This window comes from Gorilla gorilla, chromosome 11, assembly GCF_029281585.2.
Source record: "Gorilla gorilla gorilla isolate KB3781 chromosome 11, NHGRI_mGorGor1-v2.1_pri, whole genome shotgun sequence".
NCBI classification, from domain to species: Eukaryota; Metazoa; Chordata; class Mammalia; order Primates; family Hominidae; genus Gorilla; species Gorilla gorilla.
The window spans coordinates 107681001-107703099 of record NC_073235.2 but is presented as its reverse complement, the minus strand read 5'-3'; the positions used below and the strand labels follow the sequence as shown (position 1 = coordinate 107703099).

The 22099-nt window shown below is 35.5% G+C and overlaps 1 protein-coding gene across 5 annotated transcripts in view; it reads right to left on the bottom strand.

Moving 5' to 3' along the window:
- PARD3B (par-3 family cell polarity regulator beta) overlaps positions 1-22099 on the bottom strand; it is a 1084399-nt gene that overhangs the window by 524552 nt on the left and 537748 nt on the right. The window contains exon 1 of one of the 5 annotated variants that reach the window (XM_055379488.2): positions 1246-1368. The exons of the other annotated variants lie outside the window; for them this stretch is intronic. Within the exon in view, the coding sequence (XP_055235463.1) occupies positions 1246-1248 (3 nt within the window). The 5' untranslated portion in view covers positions 1249-1368. Of the gene's footprint in view, positions 1-1245; positions 1369-22099 lie in introns of those variants that run through there. 5 annotated transcript variants of the gene reach the window in all.

Here is a 22099-nt window from a genome sequence, read left to right as displayed (position 1 = left end):
TACAAGACTGATATAAACATGTTTATAATCATAATTTCTATTTATAATTGGATTCTTTCCCACATTCAGTTATAGCTAATTTTCCCCTAGTTTTCCTATATCATTAAATATATTAAAACTGCTTAAGCCCAGTGCTTCGATACACAAAGATAATGTTGTTTATTATTGAAAGGGTGAAGATATTGAAAAACAGCAATTTCCACAAGGTCTACTTCAGATCATGCTAAATCATAAAATGTATGATCAAAGGTATCATAAACATCCTTCTTTCATTTAATCTATTTAAACTATACCATCTTCTCAAATATTTAGAATCCAGGTCTGTCAAAATGGACATTTATATGGTACTAGGGCTTCATTTGTAACTCCAAATCATCACCTAAAGCTGGTAAATAGAAAAAACTTAAGGAAGTTGGGATAATTCAGCAATTACCAAGCATTTCTACCTTAACCACTTTCATTTTGCTGGCTGAAATACATCTCAATCAAATTTGGCTCTAGTAAATATCCCATATACACTGATGCAAAGCTATACAAAAGCCAGGTTTGGAACAGAGAGAGTAGAGATAAAAGGTCACACTATTAAAGCAATTGTTTATATAAACAGGCATTTCACGCATGCCAACACAAGCATACTTCCCTGCTGGTCTTCACGACGAAAATCTTCAGGATGAAAATGTGCTGCAGAAAATTTTTAATCCACAGACCAATTCCATAGCTGTGTCATGAACAGGGTAAGAAAGAAAAGAAAAGAAAAGAAAAGAAAAGAAAAGAAAAGAAAAGCACACTTATTCGTATGTGTGCTTAGTTTGGTAGTACATTTAGAAAAAAAAAATCTCAAAATTTAGGAAGCCAAAACTGTGTTAAAGAATTTTTTATAACTATTAGATAGAGAACCGCATTGACAAGCCATCTTAGTTCATGAATAAGGCAAGTTCAAGGACTTCTTGAAAAGGTCTTTTTTATTGCCTATCGTCTATAAGCATTTCACCCTCTTCTCACCCAGACTCAAACCTTCCTGACTTTGCCATGTGCATCTGTTGCTCTCCTATGACCTCCATATATCTTCCTACACAATCATTTCGCCATTCACTTTGTCATTCTTGCATTTCACTTTGTGACATCTTTATTGGAAGCCTCTAGTTTCAAAAAACAATTTCACAGCTTATAAGACCTACTGAAAATAAACAATTTGGGGAAGGGTTTTCTTCAGACAACCTAAGAGGCACTTGAAGCAATCCTTACCATGACTTATGTGAAGAAGGAGGAACAGCAGAAGAGTCAAAGACAACTGTATGGAGAGAAGTAGGGTGATCCAGAGCCGGCTACACCATCGTGGGTTCTTACAGCATGTGGAAACACAGCTTGAAATGAGGTGCAGAGGTCTGAACTGCTGAGAGCAGCTGTAGTCATGGGCAGCAGTCAGCAAAAGGTTTGTTTGTTTTTTGAGCAAGGGTAGAAACACAACAAAGAGTTAGGAGAGACTCTGCAAAAGTAGCTATAGCCAGACCAGAATATATTCTGATCACACAAGGAAACCACCATGCATTTCTATTTAAATACAAATGTTTTAAACTTAAAACTTTACAGTGCTTGAGAGGTAGACGGATGCACTGTCCCATTAAAATAATCTATTGGTCATCAATAGCTAAAATGTAAGCTCCAAGTAGGTAGGCAGTGGTTTTTATCTGTTGTGTTCACAAATATATCCCCAAAGCTTAGAACAGTGCCTGGCAAAGGGGAGATGCTCAACACATACCTAGATACACCAGTTTTCTAGAATACCATTGCTTGCCTGGCAAATATCCAGCCATCTATCCCTTCACACCCAACTCAGTATGAGCCACTTTCTCCCTGAACACTCTTCATGGACTCAATCTCCCTCTTCAGTGCCACTTTCATGCCATGTGCAAGCTCTGTTATGGCATTCATTGATCTCGGGGTAGGTGAAGATTTCTTTACAGGTCTGTCTGCCTTGCTTGGTTCTGAGAGCTTTGAGGTGGGGAATGAGTCTCATCCATCTTGGTATCCCTGTCACTTAGCACAGGACTGAAATACAACATATACTCTACTTACAAGGGGTTTACTGGGTAAACAAATCTGTTCCTTTTCCTTAAAGGGTCTTAGTTAACTTTCAATAGAATATATATTTATGACGTCTGGAGTATTATGCTAGACTCCATGTGCAGAGTATTGTGCTGGACTCTGGGGGGATTCAAAGATGAATATGACAATATGATACTGTCTCTGCATTCGAAGTTGCCAGCCAGCTGGAACCATTGCCAGAGGCATCTCTGGCAAGAGAATTTAAAGTGCAATTGAAAGCTAATCTTTATTTATGGATTGACATAATTGAAGTAAAAGAGAATGCACTGATTTGTACCTGGCTGGTTATGTTTCTTTATATATGCACCTATATTTTATTTATTATAATGTAATTTAAAATGACTTTCATTATTTATAAAATATATTTAAACCAATATTTAAAACCAACTAAGTTCCACAATCGCTGGAAGCTTGAGTTAATCACATTCTCACCAGCTGAGAAAGGAAACTTCCATGCTGAAACCTCCAGATCCTGAACCTACAGACTAGAGATTGTTGATCAGCATGGGGACCTTACACTTGAGGCAAGACTGCAAGCAAGGCCCACCATCTCAGAAAATCTGTTTTGAACCTCTTGCTCAATATTCCTCTCCTCTTCCAGCTATCTCTTTTCTTTAGACTTAATCGTGGGTCAAGGTAGAAACAACTCTTGGGGCAACTGTCCTCTTCCATTGCTCTTTCTTCTTTCGGCATTTCCTTAGCCTTCATTGGTGCATCACCTCCCAAGTACCTCCAAACCCTTCTCCTCCTCTGTTTCTAGGATGCCCTGGAACTCTTTCATAAGCTCAAGAACTTCCTTAAGTATTGTCTCTGCTACCTTGATGTAAATGACAATAAACTTTCCCCAAAGAAACCACTTCCTCGGCAACCCTATGAAGTGAGACATGATCATTTTCTTCATGCTGCCCACTATCATCCTGGAGCTGTTTCTAGATAAGAATTTCCTGTTTCCTCCTCTGGAAGCTGCCCCATGCTGCTTTACTATTCCCTTTTCATTGTCCACACCTGACAGTCTCCAAGTTGGTCCTTCAGCACTTCCTCTTGCTCCATCATTTTAATTAATATTTTCTCCCTCTCTCATGCCTTATCTTTTAGTATCACCCTGGGTGACATCCATGTCCACAGGCATCTTACACCTTGACCTCACTCAGTACCTTCTCCCTCTAGTAGCCTTCTGCTTTAGGAACTCTGTAATCAAAAGCAAAATTGAACACGGGAATTCAAGGGAAAGGTTTTTGGGTAACGCTCATTATTCAACAAAACTATATCATCAAATGAGAAATAACAGGGCTAGCAAACCCATAGCAAAACAGGAATCATTCAGTTCACAAGCCCTTATTGAGGGTCCCCTTTGCTCCAGTGCTAAGCATTGGAGATACAGAGATGAAAAAATGTATACACTTTTTGCTCTGAAGAGTCCATTCTGGGGAGTAAGGAGCACAGAAGCTGGAGAGAAGATACTAATGAATGGCCCGTCTACTGTTCCCCTTTGCATGTTCTATAATTCAACTCAACTGAGCACCAGCAAGATCCCAAACACACTGCTATTCTTTCTCTAACCTCACCCCCATTCCAAGTGTAAGATAAGAACTGATATGTAGCTGCTAATCCAAGCCCATATCTTTGACAGAATTGTAAGAGACTTGTAGCACTGAGATGATGATAAATGTTTTTGCAGACACATCCTTAAATAGTGATAGCTCTATGGGACCATATCTAAATAGGAGAGGTGGTGGTTGCTAGAAACAACAACAACAAGCCTGAGTGAATGTGGGGATGATATTCTAATGGCCACCCTCCTCATCTATTTCCCCGAGAAGGTGCAGAAAAGTGAGAGGTCGCCAATGCCGCGATCTTTTCTGGAGCCTCTTTGAAAATACATCACTCCACATACAAACCTCCCAGTGTAAATGATGCAGTTTGTGCCACGGCAAAATTATGAATTATTACAAGCTCTGGGCCTTTGGCTTACATGTACTATGTGTATATGATTTCAAATGTTGAATCCATAAGTACTAAAGGTCTTATGTTCTTAACTTCTATTCCATTTGTTGGCTACTTTGGGGTTGAAAAACTTCAGCCTCTAATGCTTAAATCTCTTCCGCTAACCCTGCATAGACAATTACTAGAATAACTAGAAGCAGCCAAGGTGTACTATAATCAGATTGCTTAATTTACATATTTATAACTGCTTCTATTAGACAGTGATGATTTAATCCAAATATCATCTCTGGATTAATCCTTGAATCCCATTCAGACTCACCAAATGGGTAGTTAGTTGAGCAATTGTTTGGGGCCAAAATCTTATGCAATGAAAACTGGTAGAGGATGAAATTGGCCGACTGTTTACACATTCTGATTGCTTTTGCCTAAGAGCTACAAACCAGCTTCATAAAGAACTTCCCCACACTAATGGGCCAATCTTTTCCCATAGCATGTGCATCACTGCCCGTCTCTCTCCACTTCCACTCCCAAGAGGCTCCAAGAGCACAGTATCTACACTCAGTAAATCCTCATGAAGACTGACCTGGCTTCTAGCGTACAAAGTTGGAAGAAAGAAAGCCATATAAAAACACCTCCGGTTGTCTGCCTGAGTTTTATTGGCTTAGTTTATAGTGGATACTCATATTAACTGACTGAGTGAGTAAACCAACTTACCCAACCTGCCATCTGATTGTGAAGCTGACTGCAGCACCATACTCCCTAGCAGAGGAATGTGGGCCAGCACTCCTTTTCACAAGTGCATGCAGAAATAACAAACCCCAGAGAAACTGTTGTAAATATTTGGATCTTTCCTGAACTGTATTTTTAATATGTTATGAGAATAATAGCAAGGAATGGTTAAAAACATACATGAAGCAGTTATGTTTCAAACCTGTAACAGATCACTTACTTAATGCCACATGACACAACAAAACAGTGTCCCAAATGAAAAAGAGGAAATCTTTTTAATCAAACCTTCCCTTGGTCTGAACAAAACAGAGATTTTCATTTCATTCCAGTTACATTAAGGTTTCTCCCACAGCACTATGCCCAATCACTCCGCCATATCTAATCAGTGATGCAACCTCACACTTTTAAGGAACTCCCAGGGTTGCACAGAAAAGCACATGCTTCCTGACAGATAAGAGTTTTTAAGCACAGTGGTGATGTAAACCTTGCTCTTCTCTTCTTGTTACAAGGGAAATAATTCTGTAGCTGAGGGCACTCCGTTGATGCACCTCTACAAAATACAGCAAATGACCTCTTCACTTGTGAGGCAATCAAAGCAGATTAAAATCACTGCATTTAACAGCTCTTCAGAAGGAATGGCAACTGGACGCAAAAATGATAGTTCTATAGAATCAAACATATTGGTTAATTTTCTGTGGATGACCTTCCTCTGAGAAAGGAGCAAATTACAGATATGACAATAAAGAAAAAAACCTGGTTTTCATTCTTTCTTAAAGACTGAAGTACATGCATACAGAAACAGTAATGGTTAGGACATCCACTGGACGCAAAAAAGTTGAACAAAATAATTGACTCAGTCCTACCCTTGACTTCAGGAAATGGAGAATCAATGAGATTTTGGACTCAGATTTGCCATCTCACCAGAAAGGAAAAACAGAGAAATGACTGGTTGTTTGGTACTTGGTGTACATCACTAGGCTGAAGTGCCATGGACAGTGAAAGGAGCCAGGGCATGCAATTTGTTTGCTGACCTCCTACTTTGCCCTCCTCAGTCAGATGGTCAGGTATGTCCCTATCAAGGTGGCACATATTTTATGAGTAAGCCCAAGGATTAAGCGCTTGCAGAAAAAGAGAGTCGGGGAGGCCATGGTGGGTGGATCACCTGAGGTCAGGAGTTCAAGACCAGCCTGGCCAACATGGTGAAACCCCGTCTGTACTAAAAATACAAAAATTAGCCTGGCATGACGGCAGGTGCCTGTAATCCCAGCTACTCAGGAGGCTGAGGCAGGAGAATCGCTTGAACTCTGGAGGCGGAGGTTGCAGTGAGCCAAGATCATGCCATCGCACTCCAGCCTAGGGGACAAGAGCGAGACTTCATCTCCAAACAAACAAACAAAAAAAGAAAAAAAGAAAAAAAAAAGAAAGAAAAAGAAAAAGAGAGTGCCCATGAGTTATGGCCTCACTGCAGGCCGGGCATGGTGGTTCATGCTTGTAATCCCAGCACGTTGGGAGGCCAAGGCAGGTGGATCACGAGGTCAAGAGACTGACACCATCCTGGCCAACACGGTGAAACCCTGTCTCTACTAAAAATACAAAAACAAATTAGCTGGGTGTGGTGGCGGGCACCTGTAGTCCCATCCCAGCTACTCAGGAGGCTGAGGCAGGAGAATCACTTGAACCCGGGAGGCAGAGGTTGCAGTGAGCCGAGATCAGGCCACTACACTCCAGCCTGACGACAAAGCAAGATTCCACCTCAAAAAAAAAAAAGACAGTCATAAGTGTTGCACCATTCTATATACTTTGCATTATGATTGGCAGTCATTCCCATAAATCTCTATTATTGACACAAAGAGGTTGAGACCAGGAGGCAGAAAGACATACAAAGGAATAGAAAGGGGACAGTGTAAGTCAGTAACTCTCTTCATTAATGTGACATGAATTTGTCTCACTGTTCCCAGAGTTTTGCCCGAACATAGTGAAAGTTGAGGGTTGATTTTTACTTAACATAGTTTTCTCTTCCTCTGAATTTTGTGGCTATGGTCCAAATGGTTTAAAACAGAGCAAAACTGCTTGGTTTTCTTTCCCAATATTTTTCAAAGCAACTCAATCATCCCCCCAAGCCCAGCTTATCACATTTTACCCTATTATTTTAAAAAAGAAATATAACAATCTATTTATTTTCTTTCTGTCCACTTGGATTGAATAATTCAATCCTCAATGTGCTCATGCATCTAGATCTAGTCTTATCTTAATTTATTTCCTTATTTATGCTCAAACTCTGTCAAATTTTAATCCTTCCCTCTAAAAGAAGTTACTCTGTACAGCTGTCAAATGCATCACTGAGTATGTTTCTATCATGATCCTCAGTTTCCATTAGGGTGCTAATGATGACTTCTCAGTACTGGAAAGACTGGTGAGTGCCCATGAGTTATGGCCTCACTGCGGGAACTCAGTCATCATTTGGATCACAGTTGCAAAATCTTTAGAGCCTGACACTATTTACCTGTCTCTGAGAATCACATTCATCTAGATGCCATTGCACAAAAATAGCTTTCAATTTAAAACTGCTGTGAACTAGAATAATTGGCTTAACTCTGATGTCCTTATGATTACACTGTCACATTAGAAGATGCACTTTAAGTATTTTTTTTGGTATGACTTCCGATCAACACACGATATTCACATGGAATGATACAACACCCATTCTGTCTGAATAGCTATGATGGTCAGGGTCACTTCAAGCCTGGTAGAGCTGTTTTTCCTTTTTGAAATAATATTATTGGTGATATAATTTTGCCATTTGAAATGCCTAATACTAACACGGATGAAATGGTGACATTCATCCCAGGTTGATTGCCCAATTCAAACCACCACTCTTCATAGACTTTTTACTTTTACTCTATCTACTTTTGAATAAGGTAATATCATTTCAACAAATTCTTAACTTTATTGCATTCATTACTCTCATTTGTAACAGTCTCATTACAAAAACAGGTTTTATAAAATGTAGACAACCTACTAAAATATTCCAAATTTTGTCCATAATATTGAAGACAGCAAGAAAAAAAAACAGAAAATGTACAGATCAAATGGCATGCTTGATGGCTTTTATAAAAAGCTAAGGGGCTTTGAGGGTTATAAGAAGCCAAGTCCTGTGACCCACTTAAGCCTAAGGACCACTGTAATTTGATTGGTATAAAAAGAAGTGAAGCAGCTAATTTATGGAAAGTACATTATATGATGGACAAAGAAGGATGACAGTTTTAATCAATGGAGTAGCAAGGTTTTTTCTTAAAAAACCTGTGTTTTGTTTAAAGCAAAAACTTGAAAGAAACCAAATGGGGAGTTCACAACTTTATTTCCCAAACTATAGAATATTTTCCGTATTCAGTTTGGATGTACTTTTAAGTTCAGACGCCTGTCTTTTGTTTGTATTATGAATACTCTCCTCATCAAAGAAGTTTAAAAAAATATGAAAAAATAAAAATGCTTAATTAATTTTGACAGCAGTTGCCTTAATATGAGCTGTTAAACACACTTGGAAGACTCTCAGCAATGAAGGCTAGAGGAGGGCTGCTAACAGTGCCTGTATCTAAAATCTAAATTTCAATTATCTGCTGTGTTTACAACACCATGCTTTACGATGTGCCACAAGGGATGGCTTAGTGGTCTAAGCATCTGGTTTTCAATTGCCACATTCCCTGAATTGCACAATTTGATTTATTAGGGGCTGGATATGCAGATGAGTCACACCCACCCCTGTGGGCTTAGTCATCCAGTGGTGAATTGACAGAGGTGGTGGAGCAGGGGGCTGGCCCTAAATCTTTGCTTCTCTTATAACTGCATTAGACCCTATGTTGACTGGAGATTAATTTCTCTCTCCATTCTTTCAGGAGTGCCTCCAAAGGTTTCCCCCCATTTCTTCCACCACTGTCATGAAACGTATAAAGTAGCAAGGGATTAATTACTTTAAAACCATAACAAAAATATCTAATAACCAAAATACTGTCACAGTAACTACAGTTTTCAAATCATATGCACTAGGAAAAAAATTGACAGAGAAGCAACTGAAACCATGCAGAACTAGGTGTGAATGGATGCCTTTGGACTTAGGAAATACAAAGAGACCTTTGTAATTGCTCCCACATAAGCCACATGTTTACGCCCTTTCATATTCTATGTGCATCTTCATGGAAAATAAAGAGGCCACATGAGATCCCATTTAGAATGCTCCTGTCATATAAATATGTCTGCACTATATGGCTTTCCAAAGAGGTGCACTTCAATACCCATTTTGTAAAGTGTATTATTTCTGTAATATTTACTGTCACCTGGGGGAAAAACCAGTAGGGCTTGTTGAAGGCTTCACTAAAATAACAAATTAAGTGAGATTAGAAATGCCATAATTAATTAAGCCAGCTCTCCTTCACTTGAAAGGCTGGAAACTATACTGAGTGGTAGTAAACTGCACCTATTAATAAAGCTATGCAACTAATAAAGCAGTATGTTCTTGCTAGCAACAGCATCACCACAAGTTCTTGAAGGCATTAAACTTGACCTTTTATTGTTTCCCAGCACTCTCCCAAGGTTCCTTTCTGCAATGAACAATTCTGAGCACATTTTAAAGCTTACTTTGGAAGATACAGCCTTACATAATGTATCAGAATGATAATAATTTGCACCAGTGCAACCCAGTCATTCATAAATATGATAAAATGAAAAATATATTGTTGTATTTCATTCCTCAAATGAATACAAAAATTAAATACCTTCAAATATAATTAAAATGTAAATATATACTGAATATAAAAATAGCACTAAAGGTTTTAGGGTCAATAATTTGATGGAAAATACCTAAAATAATTTAAATAATGCTAACTTTAAGATAAAAAGTACAAAGAAGGTGAAAACCCCAATGGTTATTGTTTAAAATACATAAATGTCAAGGAAAAGCAATGAATGATAATGTATACATTTCTCGTTTAAAGGAAAAAATCATATCATGGATAATTTATAATTTAATATGAAAGAATGCTTTATAATGGCAACAATTTTTACATAAAAATAAACTCAATTTTTAATTAAAAGTATTTTGTTTGAACAAGGGTCTATTCTTTTTAAGAAAAAAGTTCTAAAGATTTTCCATGTTTTAAAATGAAATAATGAAACACGGAGATTCTCAAACTAAAAAAAATAAAACCAGTGATCACTGAATGTCTCTTATCTTTAGCTAAGAGTCATATCTAAATATGACAACATTGAAAGGCAGCAAGATACAATAGTAGGTACTAACTTAAAAAAACTTGTACTACTATGTTAATATCAGACAAAAGACTGTCAATAAAATATTACTAGGGAATTAAAAGGTCATTAATTACATAAAGAAAAAAGAACAATCCAGAGAAAGATATAATAAATTCCAACCTACGCACCTAACAACGTAGCCTCCTAATATAAAAGAGGGATACAATTATAAGGAGATTGACAAATCCAGCATCATAATGGAGACTTTGATGTACTCTCAATAACTGCCAGCTACTACAGACTAAAGGATATCAGGTATTTAAGCAGAACAGCTAGAAACTTCGGTATAATCTTCAAATGAACATAGAAAGTGGCATCTAATAATGTTTTAAAGCAAAGGCATACATGAAACATATTAGGAAAGGAATATATAGAGAAAAAGTTTATTATTTATTCTTATAAGGAAAGGAACATATAGAGAAAAAATATGACCATATACTATGACATAAAACAACCTGAATAGACACTAAAGAGCCCATAAATACACATCTTACATCTTGTTCTCTGACCACAGTGCAATTAAGATCGATAACAAAAAGAAAACTAAAAACGAGCAAAAACCTCACCACTGCACATTAGGAAACTTTATAGGAAGTATGTTACCTAGACAACATACATAACAGAGAAAGTCACAATAAAAATTTAGAAATATGTAGAAATGTATAAGAAGTTACATAACAACATTTTAAAAATTAAATGTTTATTTTAAAAGAGAACGATTGCAATAGGTGATAAAAACATCAAATGAAAGAGTGATGGTGAATTATACAAAGGAAGGATTGGGTGGCTATCATCTGAACCCTGTGCAGCAATAAGACATGTTCCTTACAAAGGGATTCAAATAAGTAGTAAGTTGAAAGCACCACCTATGAAATATTCTTGCTGAAAGAATTATCCTGAATCCAATCAAGCCTCTAGATCTAACTACAGAAAATTCAGGGAATGAAGAAACAATTTAGATGATACCATAAGGCAGCAATCTGCTAATTCCAGGATTGTTTTCTATATATAAAAATCTGTTTTTTCACTAAATTCTAAGAAATTAAGATAAAAAATAGAAAAACAATTATACAATAAGAATGCAAAGAGTCATAATAGACACAAGCAATGTGTAGGTGCATTTTAGATTCTATTGCACAGAAACTGATCCTTAGATTTTTTTTGAGATATTTGAATAAGTTTTAATATGGACAAAGTATTAGGTGATATTTAAAGAATTATTCACTACTTTTGTCAGATGGAATGATGACACAGTGATTTTGTTTAAGAGTTTCTGTTAGGGATGTACACTGAAGTATTTATATATAAATGTCGTGATGTTGGGAAGCTGCTTTGCAGTATTAAAGTAAAATTATGAAATGGGAAAATAAACAAGATGGCAATGTGTTGCTCATTATGGAAACTAGCTGATGGGTACATGGAGGTTCATTATACTAATCTATTTTTGTGTATGTTTAAAATATTCAATCATAAAGATGTTAAAAAGTTTCTAAACCATATAAAGTGTTGAAAACACTAAAAAATAAGCCTAAAGAAATGAAAAGAAGACATGAATATAAAAAAACAAAGAAATAAAATAGAAAATACAGCCACATTTGAAATCATTAATTTTGAGGGCAAAAATTGTTTCCTCAAAAAATGAAAATAAAAAAATAAAGAAGAATCAAACAGAAAAGTCAATGGTAAGACTGATAAACATAAAGAAATGAAAGAGAAGAGGCACAAATAATATTAAAATCAAAGACAGGGTATGGTCAGGAAGGTGTTTAGGTTTTTAAAACCATAATTGGCCCTTTCTCTACCATGATGCTGATTTTTATAAGTGAAATCAGCCTATTGTTCATCCTTTCATACCATTCTTACTTAGTTTAAGACTAGATGAATTTCCAAGTAACTTGGAAAGTTATTTCCTCTTTTTTTTTCTATTCTTAAAACCACTTTTATGCTACTGAGGTTATGTATCTTTTGAAGATCTGGAAGAATATTACTATATAACAGTCTAGTACCTTTTCCTATTTTAAAAAAATTGATATATTTTGGCTGGGCACAGTAGATCACGCTTGTAATCCCAGCACTTTGGGAGGCCAAGATGGGCAGATCATGAGGTCAGGAGTTCGAGACCAACCTGGTCAGCATGGTGAAACCTTGTCTCTACTAAAAATACAAAAAATTAGCCAGGCATGGTAGTGTGCACCTGTAAGCCCAGCAACTTGGGAGGCTGAGGCAGGAGAATCACTTGAACCCAGTAGGCAGAGGTTGCAGTGAGCCGAGATCACGTCACTGCACTCCAGCCTGGGCGATAGAGCGAGGCTGTGTCTCAAAAAAAAAAAAAAAAAGATATATTTTAACTTTTGGTGTAATTTCCCTTAAGATTATGCTTCTAATTTAGGCCTTCGATTTTTCTTGGAAGAGGCTTAGTTAGTAATATGTTGCCCATTAAAGCAAAGGCTTCAAATTTATTGGCCTGAAGATATTTAATCTCCTCTAAAATAAATTATCTAAGCTTCCACTTGAAAAAACTAAAGAACAATTAAGCAGAAGAAAACAGTATAAATAAGAATGGAAACCAATAAAATGGAACATGGACATGTAACAGGAAACAAAATCAATGAAATCAAACTGATTTTTTTTTGAAAAGATGAAAAAAATTAACAAACACCTAGACAGAATGAGAGAGAAGACATAAATTACAGTAGTGTCCTCTTATCTGCAGTTTTTCTTTCTGCGTTATCAGTTTTCCAGGTTTGAAAACAGGTGAGTACAGCACAAGAAGATATTTAGAGAGAGACAGAGAGAGAAAGTGCACACAAGCATGAAAGCAAACACACATTTCCATGACTTTTATCACAGCACATTGTTATAATTGTTCTATTATTAGTGCTGTTAATCTTACTGTGCATAATTTATAAATTATGCTTTATCATAGGTGTGTGAGTATACTATAGAGTTCAGCCCTATCCGTGTTTCCAGGCATCTACTGGGGATCTTGGAATGTATTTCCTGTGGATAAAGGGGGACTACTGTATCAATGTCAAGAATGAAAAAGGGAACACCACTGCAGATTCCACAGACAATAATAGAAAAACAAAGGAATTCTATTATTTATGCCAATATATGACAATTTATATGAAATTGACATATTTCTTGAATGACCCAATTACCAGTAACGATCCAATAAGAAAGATGGAACTTAAAGGGCTCTATAGCAAATGAAGAAATCGAATATATATTTATAAATCTTGAAACAAAGATAACCCCAGGCCGAGATTACTACATCTCAAACAGTTGAGAAGGACATAACTAGTCCTACAAAGACTCTTTCAGACATAATAAAGAAGAGAACACTTTCCCACACATTATATAAACTAGCATTACCATGAAACCTAGGCCATATAAATACATTACTCAATAAAGAAAGTCAGGGACCAGTAACACTCATAAATAGAGAGGCAAAAATATTTAATCAACTGTTAGTAAATTAAACATAGCAATATATACAAAAGATAATATTATCTTAATTAAATCGATTTTCACCAGGAATGCAAACTTGATTTAACATTCAAAAATCCATTAATGTAGTTTACCACATTATCAGACAAAAGAAACAGATGTAGAAAAAATATTTGACAAAATTTAACATTCTTCATGATTAAAAACTCTCAGCCTATTAGGAACAGAAGGAACCTTCTTCAACCTAACATACGGAATCTATTAAAAAACTTAGAACTAATATCATATTTAATGGCAAAAATCTAAACATGTTCTACAAATATTGAGAAGATCGTCACCATTTCTATTTAACAGTACAATATAGGTCTTAGCATCATAGCAAAAAAGGACAATAGCATAGGCTAGAAAGTAATAAGTAAATCTATATTTTCTCCATAAAAAATAAATGGTGCTGAGTGAACTATGTATAAATATATTTTAAAAACACAAATGTAACTCTAGATTATGCCACAGAAAAAAATAAATTTCAGGTAGATTACAGATTTTAAAATAAATGACAAAAATAATAATACAACTTCATAAAAATAGGAAAGAATATGCTTATGATTTGGGAATAGGGAAAGATATATTAACAGAATATAAAAGCACCATCCATAAAGGAAAAGACTGATAGACTGAACTAGCTTAAAATAACTATTCACCCAGGTTACCAAATAGAGAGTGAAAAGAGCAAGGCACAAGCAGATACCCACAACCCATGTTTTTGATAAAAGGGTTGTAACAGAGAATATATAAAGAAAATCTACAAAGTGATGAGAGAGAGGAGGGAGATGGATGAAATCCAATACAATTATGGGCAAGAGACCTATCTGTATAAGTCTTCATAAAATAAACATGGCCAATAAACATATGAAGAGGTGCTCAACCTCCTTAATCCTCAAGGAAACAAAAATTAAACCTAATTTTATACCATAAAATACCCATCAGAATAGCTAAAATGAAAAAGGCAAACAGTACCAATTATTGATGAGGATATGGAATTCCTACTGTCTCATACTGCTGGTTTGAGTATAATTTAGTATAGCTATTTGAAAACTGGTATTATACACACAGCCTTTAACTCACAGTTTACAGACTTAGCAACACATGTACATTTGTGCACCAAAGACAGTGCAAGATGCTCATAGAAGCATTATTCATAATCCCAAAGTGGATAATTCAAATATTCATCAAGAGTAGAATAAAACAGATTTTTAGATAAAAGTAACAATGGATTTATAAAAACATAGCGATGAATCAAGGAAAAGTTAATATAAGGAAGAGTATTCTTATTTTTTCCCTTTTCATATCAAGGAGTAAGAAATATTGGCCAGGGTGGGTAAATCAAGAAATAGATGTTTAAGTATATTATTTAAAGCTATAAAGGCAACAATTAATCTGAAGATAACCATTAAACTGAAAATTATACATAACCGGAAGCAGAGCAGGAGAAAGGGAGATAGGAGGTAACCTAAATGTAAGAAATTACTCATTTACAATAGCAGGTAATCAAGAGTAGATATTCTATAAAGTTGACAAATCAAGAAAAAGGGGAATACGTGTAAAATTTAATTTTAAGTTTTATCATAGCCACCTTAAAAATGTAAAAACAGCAACTGTGATCAGGGGTTGCCTGTGGGACTGAAACAAAATAGGAGCCAGGGAGGCTGAGTTTTCATTTTACTTTTTTATGATTTGAGTTTTGAGCATGTGGATATATTAATTCTATAATAAAAATACTAGTTTAAATGTACACAGATAAAAGGCTCTCAGCAAGAGCCTGAAAAGTTCTAATTCTATACCATAGCTCACCAACTTGAACTTACTGGAAAATGGTTGATTTCTGGGTAGTAAAGTATGAGTACAGAAAATCTCTTAGAATCTTTGAATAAATGTAAACTATATGGTATCTGCCTGTGATTTTATAATTCATGGAGAATTAAACTCTTCAGCACATTAATTTTTACGTTACCATAATCTTATTAAATGTTTTTTGGTTAAGATATAAATTTATGGTTTATATTATCAGCACACATTATTTATGTATACTTAGAATAATATATTACTAATTTCTAAAACTTATTCTCAGGAGGTGCTATAATCCCCCTCAAGATTTGTGTGCCCTCCAAAATTCATGCTGAAACTGAATCCCCAATGCAACAGTATTAAGAAGTGTGGCCTTTGGGAGGTGATTAGGTCATGAGTGATCTGCCCTCATGAATGGATTAATGCCTTATAAAAGGGCTGGAGGGAACTGGCGAAGCCTTTTTTGTCCCTTTTGCTCTTTTTGCCCTTCTGCCTTCTGTCATGTAAGGATACAGCAACAGGGTGCCATACTGAAAACAGAGAGAATCCCTTACCAGACACCAAATCTGCTGGTGCCTTATCTTAGACTTCCTGCCTCTAGCAATGTGAGAAACGAATTTCTGTTCTTTATAAATTACCTAGTCTTGGGTATTTTGCTATGTATAGCAGCACAAACAGACTAAGACACAAGGTAATAATAACATTGGATTAGCTTTTTGAGATAAAGTAATTTATTTAAATCATGGTTATCTTTTAAAACACATCATGTAAGAACAGATCTATGCAATGTATTGAACCTACTTGTTCTGGTCATTATTGCTGCATAGCAAATCATCAGGCAACTCAGTGGTATAGAGCAATATGTATTCTGGTTTACATATTCACATCTCATAGAGTTTGTGGGTCAGGGATTCAGGAAAGGCTAAGCTGGGCAGCCCTCGCTTGGGGTCTCTCACAAGGCTGCAGTCAGATGTAGAGTCGGCTGCTGCCAAGCCTCCACAGGTCTGGGCATCCATGACGGCTCACTTACGTGGCTGGCCATTGATGCGAGCTGGAAGCTGGGAGATCTGCCATGGCTGCCAACTAGAGTGTCTACACACGGCCTTTCTAGCAAAGTGGACTCAGAGAAATGGACTTTCTTACATGGCATCTGGCTTGTCCCAGAGCAAATGCCCAAGGGAATCAGATGGAAGCCACAGGTATAGCCTTTTCTGAACTAGTCTCAGAAGTCACACAATGTCTGCTGCACGCTATGATTTTCAATCAAGTCACTGGGCCAGTCCAGATTCAAGAAGAGAGGACATTAGACCTCAGCTCTTCACTGAAACACTGTCAAATATTTTATTAACATGTTTGACAATCTCCACACTTACTCTATGGATTAAAAAAATTACATGAATTTAAGCAAAATACTACAAGTTTAAATCAATGAAGTCACATTTACTTTAAATTTCTATCTTGATAGAATACTTATGTGAACCCTAATGGATTAAGTAGCATTCATTAAGAGACAGAATTACTCAGGAAAAAAAGTGGGTCTTTGGTCTATCTTTAGAAAAGAAATACTCTCACCTGAAAACAAAAGGAAAACCATACAATTAATAAACATTATGAAGAATGATGCTGCGATAGCCATTGAGTGAACCTACAATACTAAATTGCTCTGTCACATCTAATAAAAGGAACAAAGCTAAATTATAAATACCCATTCAGAGTTTTGAATGCCTTAACTTGCTAACTAAAATTCTCAAGGCTCCTAATTAGCTCAGGTTAAACATTTAACCACGCAAAAGCACCTTTTCATAAATAAACTATATCTCACTCTTAATTACATAAATCACCTTTTTGGAAAGCCATGCATGTTATACAGACATAAACTGACTCTCTGGGATTAAAATCACAATGAAGTCATTCTTAATTATTAAGTCAAAAACCAAAGGGCAGCATTTTAATAATTAGGTAAGTTTAATTTGTGACAAATGCAAATAACTACTTTCCATTAAAAGAGACATTGAAATGATTATGTGTTCTATTCCTTTATAAACTTCCCCACCTCAACACAAAAATTCCTATGGCCAACTCTCTTTTGTTGTTTAAATAGGAAAGTAAGGAGCTATGAAGTGATTAGTAGCAACACAGGTATTCAACTGAACAGTCTCTTTTAAATAAGTGTTATTTCTTAATGCTCATGTGTTCTATAATCAAAAAATCCCCAAGGATATATATATATCCCAGACGTCTCTATTCTGTTATCTCTCAGGCATCTCTCTCACCTATTCTCCAAGAAATCATTGCATAGGTTTAAATTTCCTTGGAATCATATAATATTTCATTAAAAATAAGATTTGGAGGGGTACAGAAGGCTCTGCATTTTTGGCTTCTTCAAGTAACAGAGATCACTCTCAGAGCTACAGAATGCATGAACTTCACGGCTTTCTCTAAAATCAAGCATGTGCGCATCAAGAGAAACTGCCAGGCAAATACTGAGAGTGTTCTGCAAAAGGGTATGACTGAATTGTTACTTATCTTTTATTCTAGACCCAAGTTCTTAAAAATAGAAAAGAAACAGAAAATTAGCCTTGAGCCATGAAACTTGAGAACTCAAAGGGAAGTTTTCTGACACTCTCAACTGATAAATAAAACTGATAAAAGCAAAACAAAACCAAGCAAAGTTCTGTAATTTGTTCAAGGCTCTAAAGGAAGCCAAGTCCCTGATCTTTCAGGCCTTTTCAAGTACCCGTGGCTTTTGACATTTCTTAGAAATGACAATACTCCTCCCTCCCTCCCTCTCTACTCACCTGTCAATCTAAATCTTGAGAGAGATATATTTGTTTATATATATATATTTGTTTATATCTACATATAGACAAAGATAATGAAGCAAACGATGTGTGATTGGTGGACCGGATTTAGGGGCAACTTTGTTGCTATTAATGAGTTGTGACGCAGTGAGTATTTCTCACAATGTCTTCTATGGGATGTTAGTGGATGGTGCTTCCAAAATGATCCTGCAGTCAAATAAATTTAGGAAATAGTAGTTTACTCAGAATATTTAATTTGCTATATTGTGAACTCATGGAGGGAATATAGTATGTAGCATTTCCAGATCTTAATGAAACACAGATTATCTAGAGCAGTGGTCCCCAATCTTTTTGGCACCAGGGACCAGTTTGATGGAAGGGGGTGGGGGAAATGGGGTAATGGTTTTGGGATGAAACGGTTCCACCTCTGATCATCAGGCATTAGTTAGATTCTCATAAGGAGCATACAACCTAGATCCACAGTTCACAATAGGATCCACACTTCTATGAGAACCTAATGCTGCCACTGATGTGACAGGAGCCTGAGCGCAGGCAGTGCTTTCTTGCCTACTGCTTACCTCCTGCTGTGCAGCCTGGCTCCTAACAGGCCATGGACCAGTACTAGTCCATGGCTGGGGGCTGATGATCCCCAATCTAGAGAGCTAGAAATCTGTGGAACAAACTTTGAGAAGCCCTGAACTATATACATTGAACCTGAAGTATGTTAACATTTAAGATAACATTTATTGAAATGATATGGAACTCAATCTGCAGTCTCCTCAGATGTGATGCTAAATGTGGAAAGGGTAATTAGCATAACAAGAGACAAGTTATTAACCAGAAGTTTTAGACATCCTTGAAGTCACCAGCCAAATTAATGGGATTGTTTGAAGCATTGGTGACCAATACTTTTGACTGACTTTACTTATTTTCTTAGCTGCATCAATCTAGTTATATAAGAATTACCCAGTTGAAACTACAGTTAACCAGACAGCTTTAAACCTGCACTGTGAATCTAAACCTGCACTTCAGAACTTTACAAAGCGATTACAAACAGAACCATTCTGCATCATGAAGTTAGGTAAAACTGAAAGTTTAAAGAAAAGAAAGTTCTCATAAGACACAGGATACTGCACGAATTTAATTACTATGATGTTCACTGTTAATTATAAAATAGTTGTAATTTATCATATAAAATATATAATTTCATAGCTTTAAATAATGACAAGCAGTGGTTCATTTTTGTCATGGGATATTTTACTAATATTTATTTTTGATGAATATTAGTTCTATCAGTTTGAACATTACCATCATGTCTAAAATTTGATTCCTACTTTGAATGGTACAATACAAAGCAAAAGTATGTGTTTATGAAAAAAGTTTAACCATAGAGATCAAGGAAAATGTTATTTTTGGAGTGTCTTGTATATTTTCATGATTGTATCAGAAAAAATGTCTATCAAAAATTCTTATAAAGGTAAGGCAGCTATGGTCAACATCTTTTAAACTATTTCTTATGAAGAAATAGGAAGTATAGAAATAATTTTGCAACCTAAAAAAGAGGTAAAATTTCTTGTCTTCTTGAAGACAAGTTGAATTTTAAACTCCCATAGGCATATATATATTTCTTAATATATGATCTTGGATTTTCCTTTTCTTTTTTGAGGGTGGATTAAAATGTTATTGAGCTAAGTTGTACTTTCTATATATTAATTGTAAACATAATTTTCATACGGGAGAATTTAATCATTGTATGCAATAATTCCTATCTTCACCATGAGCAATGAAAAGAAATCTACAAATAAGTAACCAAAGTTTACTAGTACGAAACTTCTAAATTTAAGGAAGAAAACATTATAAGATAAAAATGCATTGTCTAACTTTCTGGAAGCTCTCAAACATTCCTTCACTGTGAAATCTGATGTGAAATACCTATAGGTCTGGAAGGGATGGTCTCATTACAATACATTACGTACAATCCTCCATTTAAAGCCATTTCAAATTGTAAGTAGTAATGTTTTTAAAAGGTCATCCTACATGGTTCTCTTTATTCCAGTAATAATGAAAACATTATTTATTAATGAGTTTGATTTATAAAATTGTACCCATTGCAATTTTTGCCTCTGGGCGCTACAACAAACTTAAAAATATTCAGTGAGCTACAGAACACTTAACAATTATAAAAGCAGTCAGCAGCACCATAAATCGCAATTATTTGGAAACAATACACCAACAATGCAATTTAAACTGGTATTGGATCACTTAATTATATTTTGATGTAGAATAACATTTGTCTAAATGACCTAGGAAAATATGGAGTCTTGGAAGATTGTTATTATTAAGGATTAAATTGGAAAGCTGGCAGCTTGTTTTTTGTTTTCTTTTGAGCACATGTGAAACAGAAGGGGAATCTGGGTCATTGGGTGCTGCCATTTACAGACTAAAGAAAAGCCACACTCTCAACATTTGTAAATTTTGTGACGCACAATGATCGAGAACATTGTACTATGCCAATGCTGCTTCCAAGTTTTAATAAACCTCTTTGATACATCAGACAGCCATGATTACTAAGAGCTCACCTGATCACAGCATTTTCACTAAGAGTGACATAGAGGGCAGAGCAACTAAGTCAGTAGTACCATTTTCTATGAAGATAAGTTGTTGTTCATTCTGAATGCAACAGGCAATAGATGACATACGATAGTTTTTCTGAAGTTGTTCCATAAACTACTATTAAGTTCTCCTTTCAAATCCATCAAGGTAGAATTAGATGATTCCTTTACCAATTAGCAACTTTTAAAAGTTCAAATGAGTGGAAAATCATTGATATATGCAAATATATTACATAAGATATATGATTCTTAGCATAAAAGTTAATGAGACAATAGTCTTTTCAAAAGTTTTTTGTAATTAATAAGTCTTTGTTTGTATTCAAATAGACAATTTGAAGATTAGCAAAATTATTTCAGAAAGTGCTATATGAATCAAGCATTTTGACACAAATATTCTCAATACAATCTGAACTTATAAATGAGAAGCTCTAGGAATGAATGGATCCAACTAGAAAAAGATACATTTAAATAAAAGAAGCGATGGATATTTAAAATAAGCTTTTAAAATGTCCACTAAGATTAGTCATACAACAGCCTTACCATTTGTCTAATGGGACTGAAGTGCATTTTGTAGAGATCCTGTTAATAAGATAAAGAGGAATATGTGTGGGCTAGGTTGTTCACATGTACGTATATCACAAGAATCAGCCCTACAGCTTCAATTTGTTGTTTATAAGCAGTGAAACTACAAAACACTGGGGATCATTGTTTATATTCCTTATTTGGAAATGTTTCAGGTTTTATATTCAACATATCTTTCCAATAATAGCTACAGATGTCATACATGTGCCTAGGGCTTTTTAATGGTTTCCTGTTCTAACGCCTGGTGTGAATTGAACAAAATATGGACAATCCTTGCCCTTTTAGGGAAAGGGGGAAAAAAGCAACAAAGAAACATAATCAGGTCTAAAAATGAGTTTATCCTACTTTGTACAAAGAAAACAGAAAGAGTCTGGGGAAGATAAACTAATTTCTACCAGTTTCTGCCTACCACATATACACTAACTCAATTTAGATTGATTTGATAATGTCTACAGACTTACTTTCAAGGTTACTATATACATTTGGACTTCTTTTCCCGAAAAAATAGCATGAGATGAAATGTTGTCTAGTTCCATTTAATTTTATTTCAGTTTTATCTTGGTTTCTTACTTCAAAGCAAATAAGACAAGTTTTTTGACATCTTTTCAAAATTTACCACAGCAGGACACCACCAGAACCAATCTTCTTTATATAGAATAACACAACTTTAAGCAAAGGGATGGTGATTTTTAAAACACACCCTGATTTACAGGAAAACTGCTGTTT